General features: G+C 35.6%; 1 protein-coding gene and 2 non-coding genes across 3 annotated transcripts; all 3 read left to right on the top strand.

The window, feature by feature from the left end:
- Positions 1-1,592: 1,592 nt before the first annotated feature.
- LOC111493983 lies at positions 1,593-6,869 on the top strand. Its single transcript, XM_023143947.1, has 9 exons — positions 1,593-2,038; positions 2,416-2,574; positions 3,136-3,222; positions 3,380-3,472; positions 4,137-4,229; positions 4,315-4,458; positions 5,684-5,791; positions 6,248-6,299; positions 6,380-6,869. The coding sequence occupies exons 1-9, from the start codon at positions 1,691-1,693 to the stop codon at positions 6,406-6,408; spliced, it is 1,113 nt and encodes a 370-aa protein (XP_022999715.1). The 5' UTR covers positions 1,593-1,690; the 3' UTR covers positions 6,409-6,869.
- Positions 6,870-9,973: 3,104 nt separating this feature from the next.
- Positions 9,974-10,045, top strand: TRNAD-GUC. The gene has a single exon. It is a non-coding gene; the product is annotated as a tRNA-Asp (tRNA).
- A 4,813-nt stretch (positions 10,046-14,858) lies between these two features.
- On the top strand, positions 14,859-14,930 carry TRNAD-GUC. The gene has a single exon. It is a non-coding gene; the product is annotated as a tRNA-Asp (tRNA).
- Positions 14,931-15,000: the final 70 nt, after the last annotated feature.

Below are 15,000 nucleotides of genomic sequence, written 5' to 3'. Positions count from 1 at the left end.
ATCTTTAATAGGAAGGTATGTAGAAGAGAATATGAGGGTTGCTAAACTGAATGGGCTCTAGGACCATGAAAATTTTGTTAAAACTAACCTACCTAATTTGAGGGTGAAAGTTCTCTATTTATAATCATTTACAAAATCAAATAAATTACAAAGAAATATGGAAAGAGCAATAAATGTAAGGGTAATAAATGGATACAACGTTCTTATAATAAATGGTCAGAGTGAGACTTATACCAATCTATATTTCTTAGGCGACTATCCTAAACAGACAAATTGGATGTGTACTTACTGTTCTACATACGGTTCACGCGTGCGAGTATGGACTCACCAATCGGTTCGCTTACCTCCTAGGCCCCTTTCTTACCGGACGAGCATTTTCTGGTACTTGTTGATGACAAACACTCATTTAGGAATAGTGACTATCACATTATTACGATAAACATAATGATGGTTTTTTTGTCTGATTGTCGCAACATTATGATAAACATAATGATCATTTCCCTATCTGGCCGCGCAGTATTATGATAACCATAATTATCATTTTCCTGCCTTGTAACGTACACGTCTGTAGCACCGTAAAAATGAGGTATCCCCTAATGCATGATATTCCAACATTTTTCCTTTTTCATTACCATTTATGACAACCTCTCTAGTGTTTTCCTTCATATCATATCATTATCATAACTTTTCATGTAATGTTGGGGTTGTGTATCATGTCAAAAGATCTTATTCCATGTCATTCATATCATGTCACGTGTATCATATCATAAGCATATTGTGTCTCCCAACATATCATGTCATACCGTACACGTATCATATCATAAATCATAGCACAATATGTGTTGTACCATCAAACGTATCGTACCATAACATATATCATATCATATCATTTACATATCATATCATAAGATATATATCTATCATTCACGTATCGTATCTCAAACATATCGTTAAATGCATCGTACCATAACATATATCATATCATTCACATATCATATCTCAAACATATCGTCGAACACATTACATCATAACATATATCATATTATTCACATATCATATCATAACATGTATTATATCTCAAACATATCATCAAACGCATCACATCATACATATATCATAAACATTTCATACATATCAAATATATGACACGTGCAGAACCACAGGGCACGTGGCATCGTACAACATCAATTTCTAACCATGCCTACAGTAAGACCACTTACTTGGTTGACCTTAGCAGACAATCTATCCTATTTTCAAGATTGACTTGACTTGTCCCTCGAAGTTTGTAACGACCTTGTAGAGGAGTGGAGCGAAGGATTCAACAACCCATTCTCAAATCAAAACATGTTCATCCGTCACGTCAAGAGGAAACTCTACTGCTAAGTTATATCTCTTCCCTTGCGCCTATCGAAAAAAGAACCGACTAATCCTTCCACCATTTTACTAAAAACAAAAAACAAAAACAACTTTATGAATTTTTTTTTAGTTTTCAAAATTTGATTAGGTTTTTAAAAATATTAATAAAAATAGATAAAAACATTAATTTAAATAAATAAATTATTATATATATATATATATATATATATGGAGCGAGAAACTTAGTATGGACAAACCTATTTGGGTGGATGGATGACATTGATTTGATTTGGAAACCCTGAAATCCCCATAGTTCCTGGAAAATTCCCCTCTGATGAACTGCTGCTCCCAATTCTCTACCTACGCTCGCGCCATTTTCAGAACCACCAATCTTGCTTTTGCAGCTTCCACCTCCATTCATGGCTGCGGCTTTAATCCCTACTGGACCTCAAGCCTTCACAGCGTCACTCTTAAACCTACTCCTTTAGACTCCTTGTGTTCCAGGTTTCGTCTACGTTGCTACTCCTCTCGGAAACTCCGCAAGGGCGCTTCTCCTTCTCCCAACTTAGATTCTGAACCTCCCATGGAACCAGACATGGGCGACTTCTTTGTCGTTCGGAAGGGGGATGTTGTTGGAGTCTATAGAAGTTTTACGGACTGTCAGGCGCAAATTGGATCTTCGGTATTCGTTTCTTTAACTTATGAGTGGTGATTTTTGCCAAGATTGTTGTTGTTAATGTGTTTTTTGTTCTTGAGCTACTGGCTTACTTGATTGATTCGTTTTTTGCGTGTACCTTTCACTCTTTATGAACTAGAACACGTTTTGAATTCATGTTCTCTCTGCGAACTTACATTAGGTTTTCCTACTGGCTATAATTGTTTTTGAAGCATTGGCTCCGTGATCGATCAGTTCAGCTTACTTTTTATTGCTTAAGGATTTTGTCTTACTTGACAAGCATAGTTCTTTGTTAATTTTACTTATGGTTGCCGGTTTGTTGTAACTGGTGCATTTCGTTCAGTGGATTAAGCTCGGGTGTTATCGTTTCTTTTCTGTGGCAGATATGCGATCTTCCTGTTAGCGTGTATAAGGGACACTCATTGCCGAAAGACACCAAGGAGTATCTTGCTTCCGTCGGGCTTAAGAATGCCCTGTACACTATTCAAGCTGCAGATATGAGACCTGATCTTTTCAGTTCGCTCGTTCCTTGCACTTTTCATGTATGATGCTTCATTAGTTGAATGATTATCGAGTTAAAAGTTTAAGAGAACATTACTGTCATGAATTATATAAGAAAAAAGTAGGAAACATATAATAATTCTGCTCTGATACTAGACTTATTCAAGCATCACAATGATTAATATTTCCCAAATGTTAGATCATCCATGTTTGGTCATTATTGAAGTGGGTGAATTTGGCCCTATCATGGGATGCTCTACAGATGTTTGCGAGAAAGGAGCATATTGTTTTAGTCGCCCTAGGTCACAATTTTGAGTTTGTACTCCATGCCTCCCTTGCCTTGTAACTTTCTCTTTGTAGAGAACACGGTTTCATGTTTTGTAGGTAGAATAGTATAACAAGCACAGTTTGCACTTTAAAGTCAGATGATGAAGGCTGTAAACTACAACAACATGAAGCATTTTATACATATTGGTTTTTTACAATAGAAAATTAGGATGTTAGGTTTTCAATTTTGTTTTTATGTAGATTCAATCTCCTTGCTGGACTAGATGCACTCCAGCATAAGTTTGTTATATTTATAAAATGTTTCTGTTTTCCAGGATGAAGCTACTTCTCTTAAAGGTGAGGCTTCTGGCCAGGATGCCATAAAGAAAAGATCAAGAGAGACCATTGTATCAAAAAATATTGTAAGTTGATTTTCATGTCATCTTCTAAGCTAAAATTTTAATTGAAGCAATAAAGCTCTTTACAAAGGAACTTGCAACACTGAATTTTATAAGCAACTTATGGTTTTTGTTGTCAATGCTTGTTTACTTGGGTTAATGCAGATTTAAATGTTTGCAGGGGTCAACTGTTTTAACTCCTACTTCAAAAGATCCCTTGAGGAAACATGTCAAGTTGGAAGATTCCGTTGTGTCCCGAGCACCCTCTAACCATGTAAGTCAAAGTCTCAGTGATGTCATAGTGATTGGACCAATACTATGAATTGCATACTCTTGTCTGTAGCTAAATATTTGTGTACATGTGATTCTGTATTTTTTGCCTAGTGTTGCTTAAGTGGTTGATTAAAAAAAGAAGTAAATTACTGCATTTGTTTGTTGTCCTCTGAGTTGTATCAATTTTTATTTTAGTCTATTAATTAGGACGTAAAGTTCTGTTTCTAAACTAATTATGTATTTGATTGTATCCTTGTGTTGTTGTAACATCATTCAAAAGGTGCCAGCTCATTAAACCTTCAGAATTTTCACATCTGTCAACTGATATCAAGTCATCAATTTCGTTATGATCATAATAAGGTTGGTACAGGGTAGTTCTTATACAAAGATATAATTAGGGTCTGAAATATTACTTTTAATTTAAAAGGGCCAAAACGAAACCAGCAAATGGTTGTGGTTTCCTGATGGTAATCATATTTTATACTGAACTAGCGTGGATGCAAACTAGTGGAGTCACTTTTTAGTTTTGTTTTGACGCTGATATGCTTTCATTTCATTGTCCAGATTCCGAAATGATATTTCCATAATACAATGGAATAGTCCCTTAGTTTATTTTTCAACTTCCTCGACAAATTTTGATAGCCATTATAATATTTCATGTACAGGAATCTTGCTTTCTAGAATTCGATGGTGCCTCAAAGGGAAACCCTGGGCAAGCTGGTGCAGGAGCTGTTCTACGAGCTCATGATGGGAGTGTGGTATACATTCTTCCGTTTAGATCCCACATTACTTATGTATTCTTATTTATATATACCTAATCTATCTCTCCCCCCCTTGGAATAGATATGTAGACTGCGTGAAGGCCTAGGTATAGCAACCAATAATGTTGCTGAATATCGAGCAATTCTTTTAGGGTTGAAGTATGCACTTGAGAAAGGGTTTACTAGGATCCATGTCCAAGGTGACTCCAAACTTGTCTGTATGCAGGTTGGTTAAAATATTTTTCCCTCACAAGTATTGTTGTGTTTTTGTATTTATGTATTTATGTTTATGTTTATGTTTTTTTTAATTTATTTGTCAACTTAATTCTTGTTGTGGCCTCACATTGTAAGCTTGTTAAGTAGGTCTCATTTTGTCTTTTATATTTAGGAAAAATTCGGAGGCATGGTTTTAATGATTGTCTTAGGACTAAGAAGTTCAAAGCTGAAAACTTTGTATTTAAAGATAATCCTTGTAAATTATTATTACACTGTAAGAAACATTTGTACTGAAGGGAAATAATTAGGCCAAACTGCATGAAACTAATGTTGTCAAACCCGATTCCGGGAACATCCCAATAGTTTTCCTGGCCCATGGTTTGCAGTCTCTGTGAAAATACTATTTCATCGAGAGTTGTACTTCTATTTTCTTCAAAGGGAAGGAGGCTAACGTCCTTATGTCGATATGCCTGCTCTGTGAAGATTCCCTTGACACTACTTTCACCCTAACCCAAGGGGGCAGGAACGTTAGAAGAAAACACACCAATTGACAAATTGAAAAAGAAGTTGTAGAACATTTGTTTAAGGCACTCTGATTCCTGAAACTTTTTCTTGCTATCGATTGCCCCTTTTATCAACACATGGGATGAAGTTTTAATGCAGTGGAACAATTGTCTGGTTAACAACATTGACGAAAAACCTTTCCTCTATTGAGATGTTAACAGACCTAACCTTCAAGTTGAAAAGTATATCATCATCAATGTAGCTCACTTCCATATGAGTTCTTTTGAATATCTAGCATTGCTTTTTGTGGCTCAGCAATGTGGAGGTTCATTAATAGAAAGTTGTAGGAAAGATCCAGAATTTGAACCAAACACAGTTCTTATATGGAGTTAGAAATTTACTAATTACTATGCATAGCAATTAAAGAATTAAAATGTATCTGGCCACGTCTTTGGTTAGTTGCATTTTCAAGTTCGCATCCCCAGTTTCTCTCGCTAATAGTATGGTTTTGCTGAAATACAGTGTTTTATGTAAATATTTAATATTAGGGACATTTAAAGCTGCAACTGTTTTGTTATTGTCAACCTCCGTATATCAAAAGCAACCTTATCTCTTAGTCCTACCTCTCTGTCTGGATCTATCTGTTTTTTTGTAAAAAATAAAATTCATGGCATCTTCGTTTGTTCCCCTTTTTCTTATGTATTCTAAATCAAGCATACTTCATTGAACAGGTTCAAGGATTATGGAAGGTAAAAAATGAGAATATCTCTGAGTTATGTAATGAAGTTATGAAGCTGAAGGATAAATTTCTCTCATTCGAGATCAGTCATGTACTAAGGGTCAGTACCATTAATTCCTTTCTATTTGCATCTCACGATGTTGTGTAGTTGGTTTCTGCATATTATTGTTTCTTATGCTCTACGCTCTTTACTATTTAAGATCTGAAGGTGGTGAAAAAAAAATATCCTTAAGGGTCAGTACCCTACAAACATAGGCTTAAACTGTAGCCTTATTTTAGTTCAGTTTTTCAATAGAACAGTGAACGTATGTCAAGTTTGAGTTTGCACGTTGCTTTCTCCACATTATTAGTCCGACAACCGAACGAGACTTGCATACTCGAAAAAATAATAAATATGTACTCATAAAACAGTCTGGTACTTATTCCTTATCAAGGTAATGTCCTTAATGGAACTGGATACCAATTCTAGCGACCATTGAATCCATTTTCTTATTTGTTGATATCTGTACTTGTTCATTCTTTGAAATTCTGACATTCTGTCGTTCATTCTGGAAAGAATCTAAACTCTGAAGCCGATGCTCAAGCAAACTTGGCTATCTCTCTACCTGGTAATGCTTATTTGAAATAATAATAATAACTACTTTGAGTTTTCCTTAAAGAGTAACCAAGGTGGTCCTTCCTATTGCAGACGGCGAAGCCCAAGAGTTTGAAGAATAATAGTTAGAATGCACGGCAGGATACATCTTACAGCATAGAATTATTTTCTGAGGAATGCATTTATAGTCCAATGCTTTGTATGCTACTATTCTTTTCTCAAGGTGTCGACACGATCTTTGGGCGTTGTTTCGGTTGCTCGCCTATGCTCCATGGCCCTGACTTAGCGAACTGAAGTTCTAGTGGCAATGGACTGGACAGCGCAGAAGAGCATTTGTCCTGCATATATGAGATAAGAGTCCTAATTCAATTTATCACCGAAATGTTGCATTTATTTTCTTATTCATGTTACCAGTTGATTAGGCAATGATGCAGACTATAGTCGAGAATTAAAGAACACAGAAATTTTGATTGTTAAATGAGATCTTTGAGAAGGACGTTTTTTTTCTGCTTCAGCCATCGAGGATTGTCAAACTTTGTAGCTTTTTCTCTTGTTTAAGTCTTGATTAGATCTTCTATTCCTTTAGTTTGGCTACTGGCTTTTATAGTCTTCTTCTTTTCTAATTTCAGGATTAGTTAGATCTAATAAGACTTGTGACTATCTCTAATTGATTGTGCAACGTTGTGCATATTGACTTCTGCCAACTCATTAAATAGAATCTTCTTCTCACATGCTGAGTAGTCGTGTGAACTTCAAAAAAATGTAACGGCTTGTTACATGCTTTTCAAGGAATTGAAGCTACAGATCGATGTGACATATTTGAAAATACACAAGTTTAAAATTTTTGTAAACGTGCATGCATTTATAAATGAATACAGGTAGAACCATAATAAAAAATATGTAAAAAGCCACCTGACCTAACTTGACAACAAAAACTATAGTACGACATGGCTGAGTTCATAAATTGTAAAATTTGAATGCAATACACCCATCTAATTCGACCTCATAGTCCTATAGTTTGTTCTCACCCTTGCCTCAACTGCTATGTCTCAGTCTCATTTGAAAAGAATTGAATAGTTTGTTCTCACCCTTGCCTCATCTCATTTGAAAAGAATTGAAGGAGTATGCTCTGCCTAAGTCTCATTTGAAAAGAATTGAAGTAGCATGTTTGAATATAAAAATATTCGGTAACTAACTTGCTTGTAGTTCTTAGTGCGTCGTTAAGTCTTATGTTATTGGTTGGTTCCTTCGTTAGATGTCTTATTCATAGATATCATTGTCTTATTATCATAGAGTTATGGCTAATAGGCCCTCGAGGAGTCATCTTAGTGCTTGTATCCAACTCATAGTTTTCATCGGTTTTAAACACTACTATCCGATTCTCTAAGAGGGTTTAGTTGGCATCCCTTTAATAAGCCCCATAACATAAAGCAACAATAAAGAGGTTGGGATCAATCTAGATGTCTACCTATGTGGTCCTTTGCTCTCATATGAACGAGATTGCAATTAGGGATTAGTTGAAAACCTCATAACCGCACCCACAAGACACTCATAGATTTTTCTTTGAGGCATGCATTTTCAAGGTTCACCATGCCAACCAAGCAGGTTCACCTTGGTTTATATGCATCGATGTTATTCCATTGATTTGTCATTTCACTTTTTCGCCTCCAACCACAATATTTACAAATCGACATCCGTAGTCATGCTTCTCTTTCAATTTTGATCGAGTTTTGACCAATTGAGTTTAGTTGATTTCATTGTTTTCTTACGTTTGACCTCCCGCGCACAACATGGAAGTTTGTCGTTGGGAATTTTGGCACGTTGTTGTGTTATGCGGCTCAACTAGTTTGGACAAATTCACTGATTCAGTTCAGCCACTGATTAAAGTATATCAAATTTAATTTATACGAGAAAGTGAATATTGGCATAAGTCTAGGTTCTGCAATAGAGTCGTCGTTGTTCAAGCAAGCAATGCACCAAGGTTTTAAACAAATACATCTCTTGGATGGAAGGAACTTGAAGAATCTCAAGTTCGTAAGTAGCGGTTATGAGGAGCTAGCCTCAAACGTCTTAAAAATAAGAGATGAGATTTAAACCGCCTAGACGCCCCTAGAGACTTAGATGACCACCACGACAATCCTAGAAAAAAATAAAGGTAGCTTGTATGCTGCTAGCAGCTAGTACAATACTTTCGGAGCTCTCACCTTTCTTTCTACTTCGGTAAGGTACCGTTGAGTTAGATGTGAGATCAGTTAGGGACGTATGACCTGAGAGAGAGTGACTGTATTACCCTATGTGGTGGATCCGTCCTGTGGGAGGATGTTTATCATGCGGGTAGTTAGTGAAGCTGACACATACAAGGGGTAGAGCCCCTGACCTTGGGCGACTACAGGCTTGTGGGCTCGACAGCTGCCTCCCATGGATGACAAGCATGCTAGTACTCACCATGTTGTTCCTACCTATTATAGAGTCTTCATTAAGGTAGCCGCCTCAATATTAGATACCCGCTACTGTTGCATAGGCTAAGCTAGCTACCCAAAAGTATGCACAACCAGAGCAATACACCTAAAGCCTAGAGTAAAGCGCATGGTTACCTACTAGGTTCTAGATACGATGAAAACCTACTAGTAGTAGTTTACTTACCAAACATATTTATATACTCACTCATTTCTCAATTTTTTTAAGGTGTTTGCAGGCTGTTGGTCGAGGTGGAAGAACATTCAAGAGTTGTGTGGTCATAGAGGGAATCGTTCCGAGACGTCAGTCGATTTTTACATTTTACAGTCTTTTGTATTTTGTTTTATGATTGAATCTCAAACCCGTTTCCTCATTTGTAATATCTTGAATAGGATCGTATTATAATTAGACTTTATTTTATATTTAATTTGGGTGGTGTTCACTTTATTTCTATTTAAATTTTACTTAATTTTCATATTTTATTTTATTTCACATTTTTCTTTTATTTTCTTTTACCTTCGTCTTTTTAGTCATGATCGAGGTCATGACACTTCCCTTGTCTTCTCTTGTCCTCGATTAGATGCTCAGCTGCTATCTGAAAAAAGACAACCAAACCTATTTGTAGAGTCTTAATCATTTTTATGCCCTAACTTAGTACCATAGTTCTAGACTTGATATTCTTCAGGGTTCATGCTTGTAAGACTTGAAAATTCTTGTAGGTTCTTATTTATGTACTTGAGCTACTTGTATGTATATTGAGATCGTACGTACCCACTAGTCTCACATCATGCTCAAGGTGGGTTTACGGAGCATGAGTCCTAAAAGGAGACACATGTCCATTTTCATAAACAATACATGTCACAAATCTCGATCGTATGTCTAGGTAGAAAATCATGCTTGTCATCCCATCCATTGAGGCATCTTACCCATCTAGGTGAGAAATAGATCTCATGGTATATTGAAACGATATAGAAATTTCCACTTAGGCATAATAAGCTAAGCTTGGTTCCTTTTTATAATGTGGTACTCGACTAGGTTTTATTATAGGGCAACTTATCTTTGATATTATCACGTTTGTGGTCTTATCGAGATCAACTAATTGTAGAGCCCTAAGAGTTAATTCTAAATTCATACTTTGTCTAATTTTAGAGCATAATAAATGAACATTGCAATCATTTTCGGTCAACTAATAAAATAAAATAAAATAATTAGAAATCAGCTAACAAATGGGTCGTTGTAGTATAGTGGTAAGTATTCCCGCCTGTCACGCGGGTGACCCGGGTTCGATCCCCGGCAACGGCGTTCTCCTTTTAATTTACATTTAATTGCTCAAAACGGTTCGTTTAATAAATTAAGTGCATCTCCTTTGAGACACGTACAATTTTATTAATTTATTTACTTTTGATCTTCCTGTGGTTTTTTCTGATGTGATTTTTCCTTTTAAAAATAAATTAATAAATTTACTTTAAATTATTAATTATCATTAATTATATAATTATACAATTTAAATAAACAACAAAGGTATGAATTATGTAACTTTTATCTAATACTTTGACTTTACTATTTATTCTTTCTTCAAATTTTTAAAGTAACATTGATTTCAGATTTTTGTATATTAAGTTTACGTAATAAAAATTAAATGTTAAGAAATTTAATAATTTAATAGCAAAATTAAAATACGAAATTAAATTAAAAAGTTAACAAAAAAAAAATTGAATAATTTACTTACCATAAGTCTATACCTATTTATGCTAGTCTTGTAATTAGCCTCTTCTTCGAAACGTGAAGCAGATTGGACGATTTAAAAATACAATAATAATTTATTTGTATTTTAAAAATGGAATTTAAAACATACAACTTATCTACATTATATATTTGTATTATCCAAAATAAAGTTCAAATTTAAATACAATAAAGGAATGGTTCAAGACAGATAACAGATAACAAAAGGACACAAATTATTGTAACTCTAGGTTTAGATCTTCACCTGCTCCAAATCCACTCTCGTCTTCGACCAGGTTCTAGTTATAATCTACAAAACAGGTAAGAACTAGGGCGAGTATAAAATTTAGTAAGTAACCTACTTGTAGACTTTTAATCGTGTCCAGGGTGGATACTAAGGTATTATATTCTAATATGGTTTCTATTCTAAGGATCGTGGTCAATCTAATGTCTAGCCCTAGCTTATGCAATGTTCGATCTCTCCTCATTGGATGAATTTGAGGAAAATGGATCTTAGGTTTTCTACTTCCACTCCATCCACAATGCATAACACCACCCTTGATCCTATTAGAAGACCTACTGGGTCTCATGGTTGTGGATATCATGAACCTAGCCATCTTGATATCCTGCACAACAGGACATCCTACAAGAAAAACGGGCAGGGCATCCCCATGTTGGGAGGCCTGGGATGATTTTGAGCATGAGGTGTGTAGCATAATTAGTGACGTCACCTATGCATGCATAATTTATTATGCGGAAGCTTATCATAAATAACCTTGGAAAACCCAACAAAGTCTTTCATAAAGATTCATAAATCAAAAAACAAACGTAACTCCGAAAATGAAACCTTCAATAACTGAATTCAAAATAAATCTAAATAAAACAATATTCAATGCTTTAACTTAAAACAAGCAAATAAATGTAAACTCCTAAAAATATCCCCTCTCCAACTTTCATGGTGTCCTTAGCTCCGCTGTCAACGGTACATTGGCTCCTTGCCTTTACCTAAAAAATGTAGGTAGCACGTGGCTTGAGTATTTTATGAAATACTCAATAAGTCACTCCATTGTTGGGGTTAGAAATGCAAACACACACAACAAATGAGCGGGACCTAACTTTTCAAAAACTTTACATGGCTTTGGGCACTTTTCACACATGGCCCATGTTCGCATACGTGGACCCACCAGGCGGGCTCGTATACATATCCCCTAGGCCTGACTTGGCCTGGCACAACATGTTACACATCGCCGGACACCACAGAACAAAAAAGGGTCCGAATGATATCATGGCGAACATAAATATCGTATTTCATTATTTTGCAACAGAAAGGGAAAGAATCCCGATGCAAGTGACATACATATATGCATGAGGTCCCTTAACATACCTAACATGACATTAAATAAGCATTGCCAACATCACATATGCATTTCTTACATTACATGGCATATCACATAAGCTACATTACATGGCATATTACATAACATAAAAATACATTTCAGTTCCATAAGCATTTCATGACATGACTCGAGAATACTACGTGTATACATGGCATCGATCAACATTTTCATGGCAAATATTACTAACATATCATTCATAACTTCATATAACATAAACAATCAACAATCAACATATTCCATACATCACATAACATAAACGATCGACAGTCAACACAATCTATACATCACATAGTCATATCACATAAATATGGTGCATGCAGGGGCCACAGGGCACGCACCGTCATACAACACGTAGTAAGCTAACTCCAACAGTAAGGTCAGTTACCTCGATGGTCTTGGCCGAAGTCACTCACAACAAGCTAATTCCAACGGTTAAAGACGTCCTATAATAATCACATAAAGACTTAGGAACCTTTCATAACATACCCTAGTTAAACCTCATGTTATTTATCAAAATAAACTCTCAACATCTTTGACGGTTAGGAACCATACTGACCTCAAATGGAAAAACTAAGGGCAAACACGGCTTCGGAAGTGCCAAAAACCTTGGAATCGATATATTATAGTGATACCAAGCCGATAAGCCGAGCTGTCGAGCCGACCAACTAAGCCGCCAAGCCGAGCCGCCGTACACATCAAGCCGAGCCGAGAGCACGCGTGCGGAGACGAGACTGAGGCTGCAGCGCATGTCCATGTTGGGCCAAAACGCACCGGGCTCGCGTTTGTCCGTGGGCTGGTTCAGAGGCCGAACGTGAAACCTGACCCATTTCCTTCGTCTTCCTTACCCAAAACCTCGCGAAAACCTAGTTGTTGATGCGCTGCCGACGACGTCACAACCCCATTCCAACAATGCAATGACACCCCTCACCTATTTCGACAGACACACAACGGTATTCAACATCGATAGCTTCAGTCGATTCTCCCTCCAGCTATTCACTGAAGAAAATCCAGCGAACCAACTCACACAATTTTCCCCTCTAACACTCTCAGTTTTCCTGTTTCTTTCAGACATCCTCGAAAACATAAACAAGTTTGGAGAGAAAAGGTCGTTTTCAAGGAAAGAGAAGGGTTGAATATAGGAATATAAGGGTTTCATAACATTTCTATTAAGGTAATAACCTCGCCAGAAATCATGCATATTTCCGACGGGAATAATTGCTACAACATAATATCTGTCATATATGAAAATAAAAATAAAATCTTAATAATATAAGAAAAAATGGAAAATCCAAATCGTTACCAGGCGAGTCTGACTAGAGTAGTACCTAACAGTCTAACAATTATGGTAGGTTTACGACTTGAGTTATACAATACTTCGAAAATCAATCTACTCGACTTGATTTATGGCCCTAGAACAACATCATAGATTCATGAATTCATTAGTTCTAAGGTTCCATCCTTACACTTAAGGCACAACTTAAGCATAAGGCGTATCCTAAAATTAAGCTACTTGCTCGTGAAAATGTTTGGTACCTTGATTTTTGCACCCTAGATGTCCAAAATTCTCCCAATTTTCTTTTAATAAGCCCTATAGGACATTAATTTAAGGAACCAAAATGAGTTGGGTGAGAGCCCATTTTGAATCGATTTCGTTCACATGGTTGGTCTAATTGAACTAGTCATGTGATTGTCTTCAACCTTAGGATCTAAGGGAAGACAATGAAATTATGGCTCCCTACGTCTTTAATATGCCTTTCCCAGTCTCGTATGTTAGTTTTCTTGTCTCGATTTCTTCTACATACTTGTATAGAACATTGCAAGGAGCCATTAAAGACTTTCTTTGTGGGCTCTCATTACCGCGAGGTGAATTACTAGGTTTTGGCAAAGTCTAAAGCTCACATTTTTTTTTTTTTTATTAAAAACCGCGTAAAAATGCTCATTTGTTAGGTAGAGTGTTCTAGATCTCGTTCACTCGTTCATATCTTCATGAAAATAATTTCTTTTATCATCACAAAGCTAAATAAATAGGATTTAACCAATAAATTAATCAAAATTTACCCATGAAGGAATTTCTCAAAATTCTCCTTGTCCAAAGCTCAAACATCTTTATGGTTTTCTACAAATTTGCATTTTGAACTCTCAAATTGAATGAGATGAAAAATATAAACATGAGGCAATAAATGGTCAGATTATAATGTGTAATCTTAGTAAGGCCCATGTAGTTATTGATGTCTATGGTATAAAGGTGGCACATAGACTAAGTTAATATAAAGGTGCCTTTAAAGAGTCGGAGTTGTTATTATGGTTAGTGAGGTAGTGATACAACTAGCATAGTTAACAATTTAGCTTACATTGAGACAGAGATTGATTAAGTCTCAAGGAAAAGTTTCCTACTTATCTCGTGTGATAGAGTAGGTAGAAAATAAGAAAGTCAAGTATCGAGACAGAGACCTCATGCTTTTTGCGACCTCTATGTGTTCTTCAATAGAAGTACGAGAATTTATCGATGGAATTACCTATAGTTTTGAAATGTTACTCGATAATTTGACTCATTTACGGTGGATATGTGTTGAAAGAGATTGTTTAATTTCATGAGTTGTCTCTACTTATTTTATTTGACAAAAACAACTGTTTCGCGACTAACTTCTAGAGAAATTAGTAAAGGACATTGGGTATATGATTTAACTTTAACACAAAAATTTTCTTTCAATAAATTGAACTTTTTGGTGTTACTATAATAAAGGTTTTTTTTGTAACAAATATAATATCTTCAGCTCTTATTTTGGTTAAATAATCAAACGAGAGCACTTATTTTGGTCTAAAATCATTTTATAATTTAGACAAAATGTATTCCATTTTAATAAGTCAAAATAAAATAAATGAAAGAGTCGGAATGAAATAAAAAAACAATAAAATAAATAAATAAGGTCACTTCCCTCAAACTGACTCGATATTTAATTAAACAATATAAACTTTGTCGAAAATTTGACAAGCAAGTCGTTGTAGTATAGTGGTAAGTATTCCCGCCTGTCACGCGGGTGACCCGGGTTCGATCCCCGGCAACGGCGTTTTAACTTTTTATTTAATTTATGAGCTCAAAAGCTTTCAAAAAAAAAAAAAAAAAAAAAAAAAAAAAAA

This window comes from Cucurbita maxima, unplaced genomic scaffold (assembly GCF_002738345.1).
Source record: "Cucurbita maxima cultivar Rimu unplaced genomic scaffold, Cmax_1.0 Cma_Scf00019, whole genome shotgun sequence".
NCBI lineage: Eukaryota > Viridiplantae > Streptophyta > Magnoliopsida > Cucurbitales > Cucurbitaceae > Cucurbita > Cucurbita maxima.
Note: the sequence above shows the minus strand (reverse complement) of the source record. Positions and strands in the feature narration are given on the sequence as shown.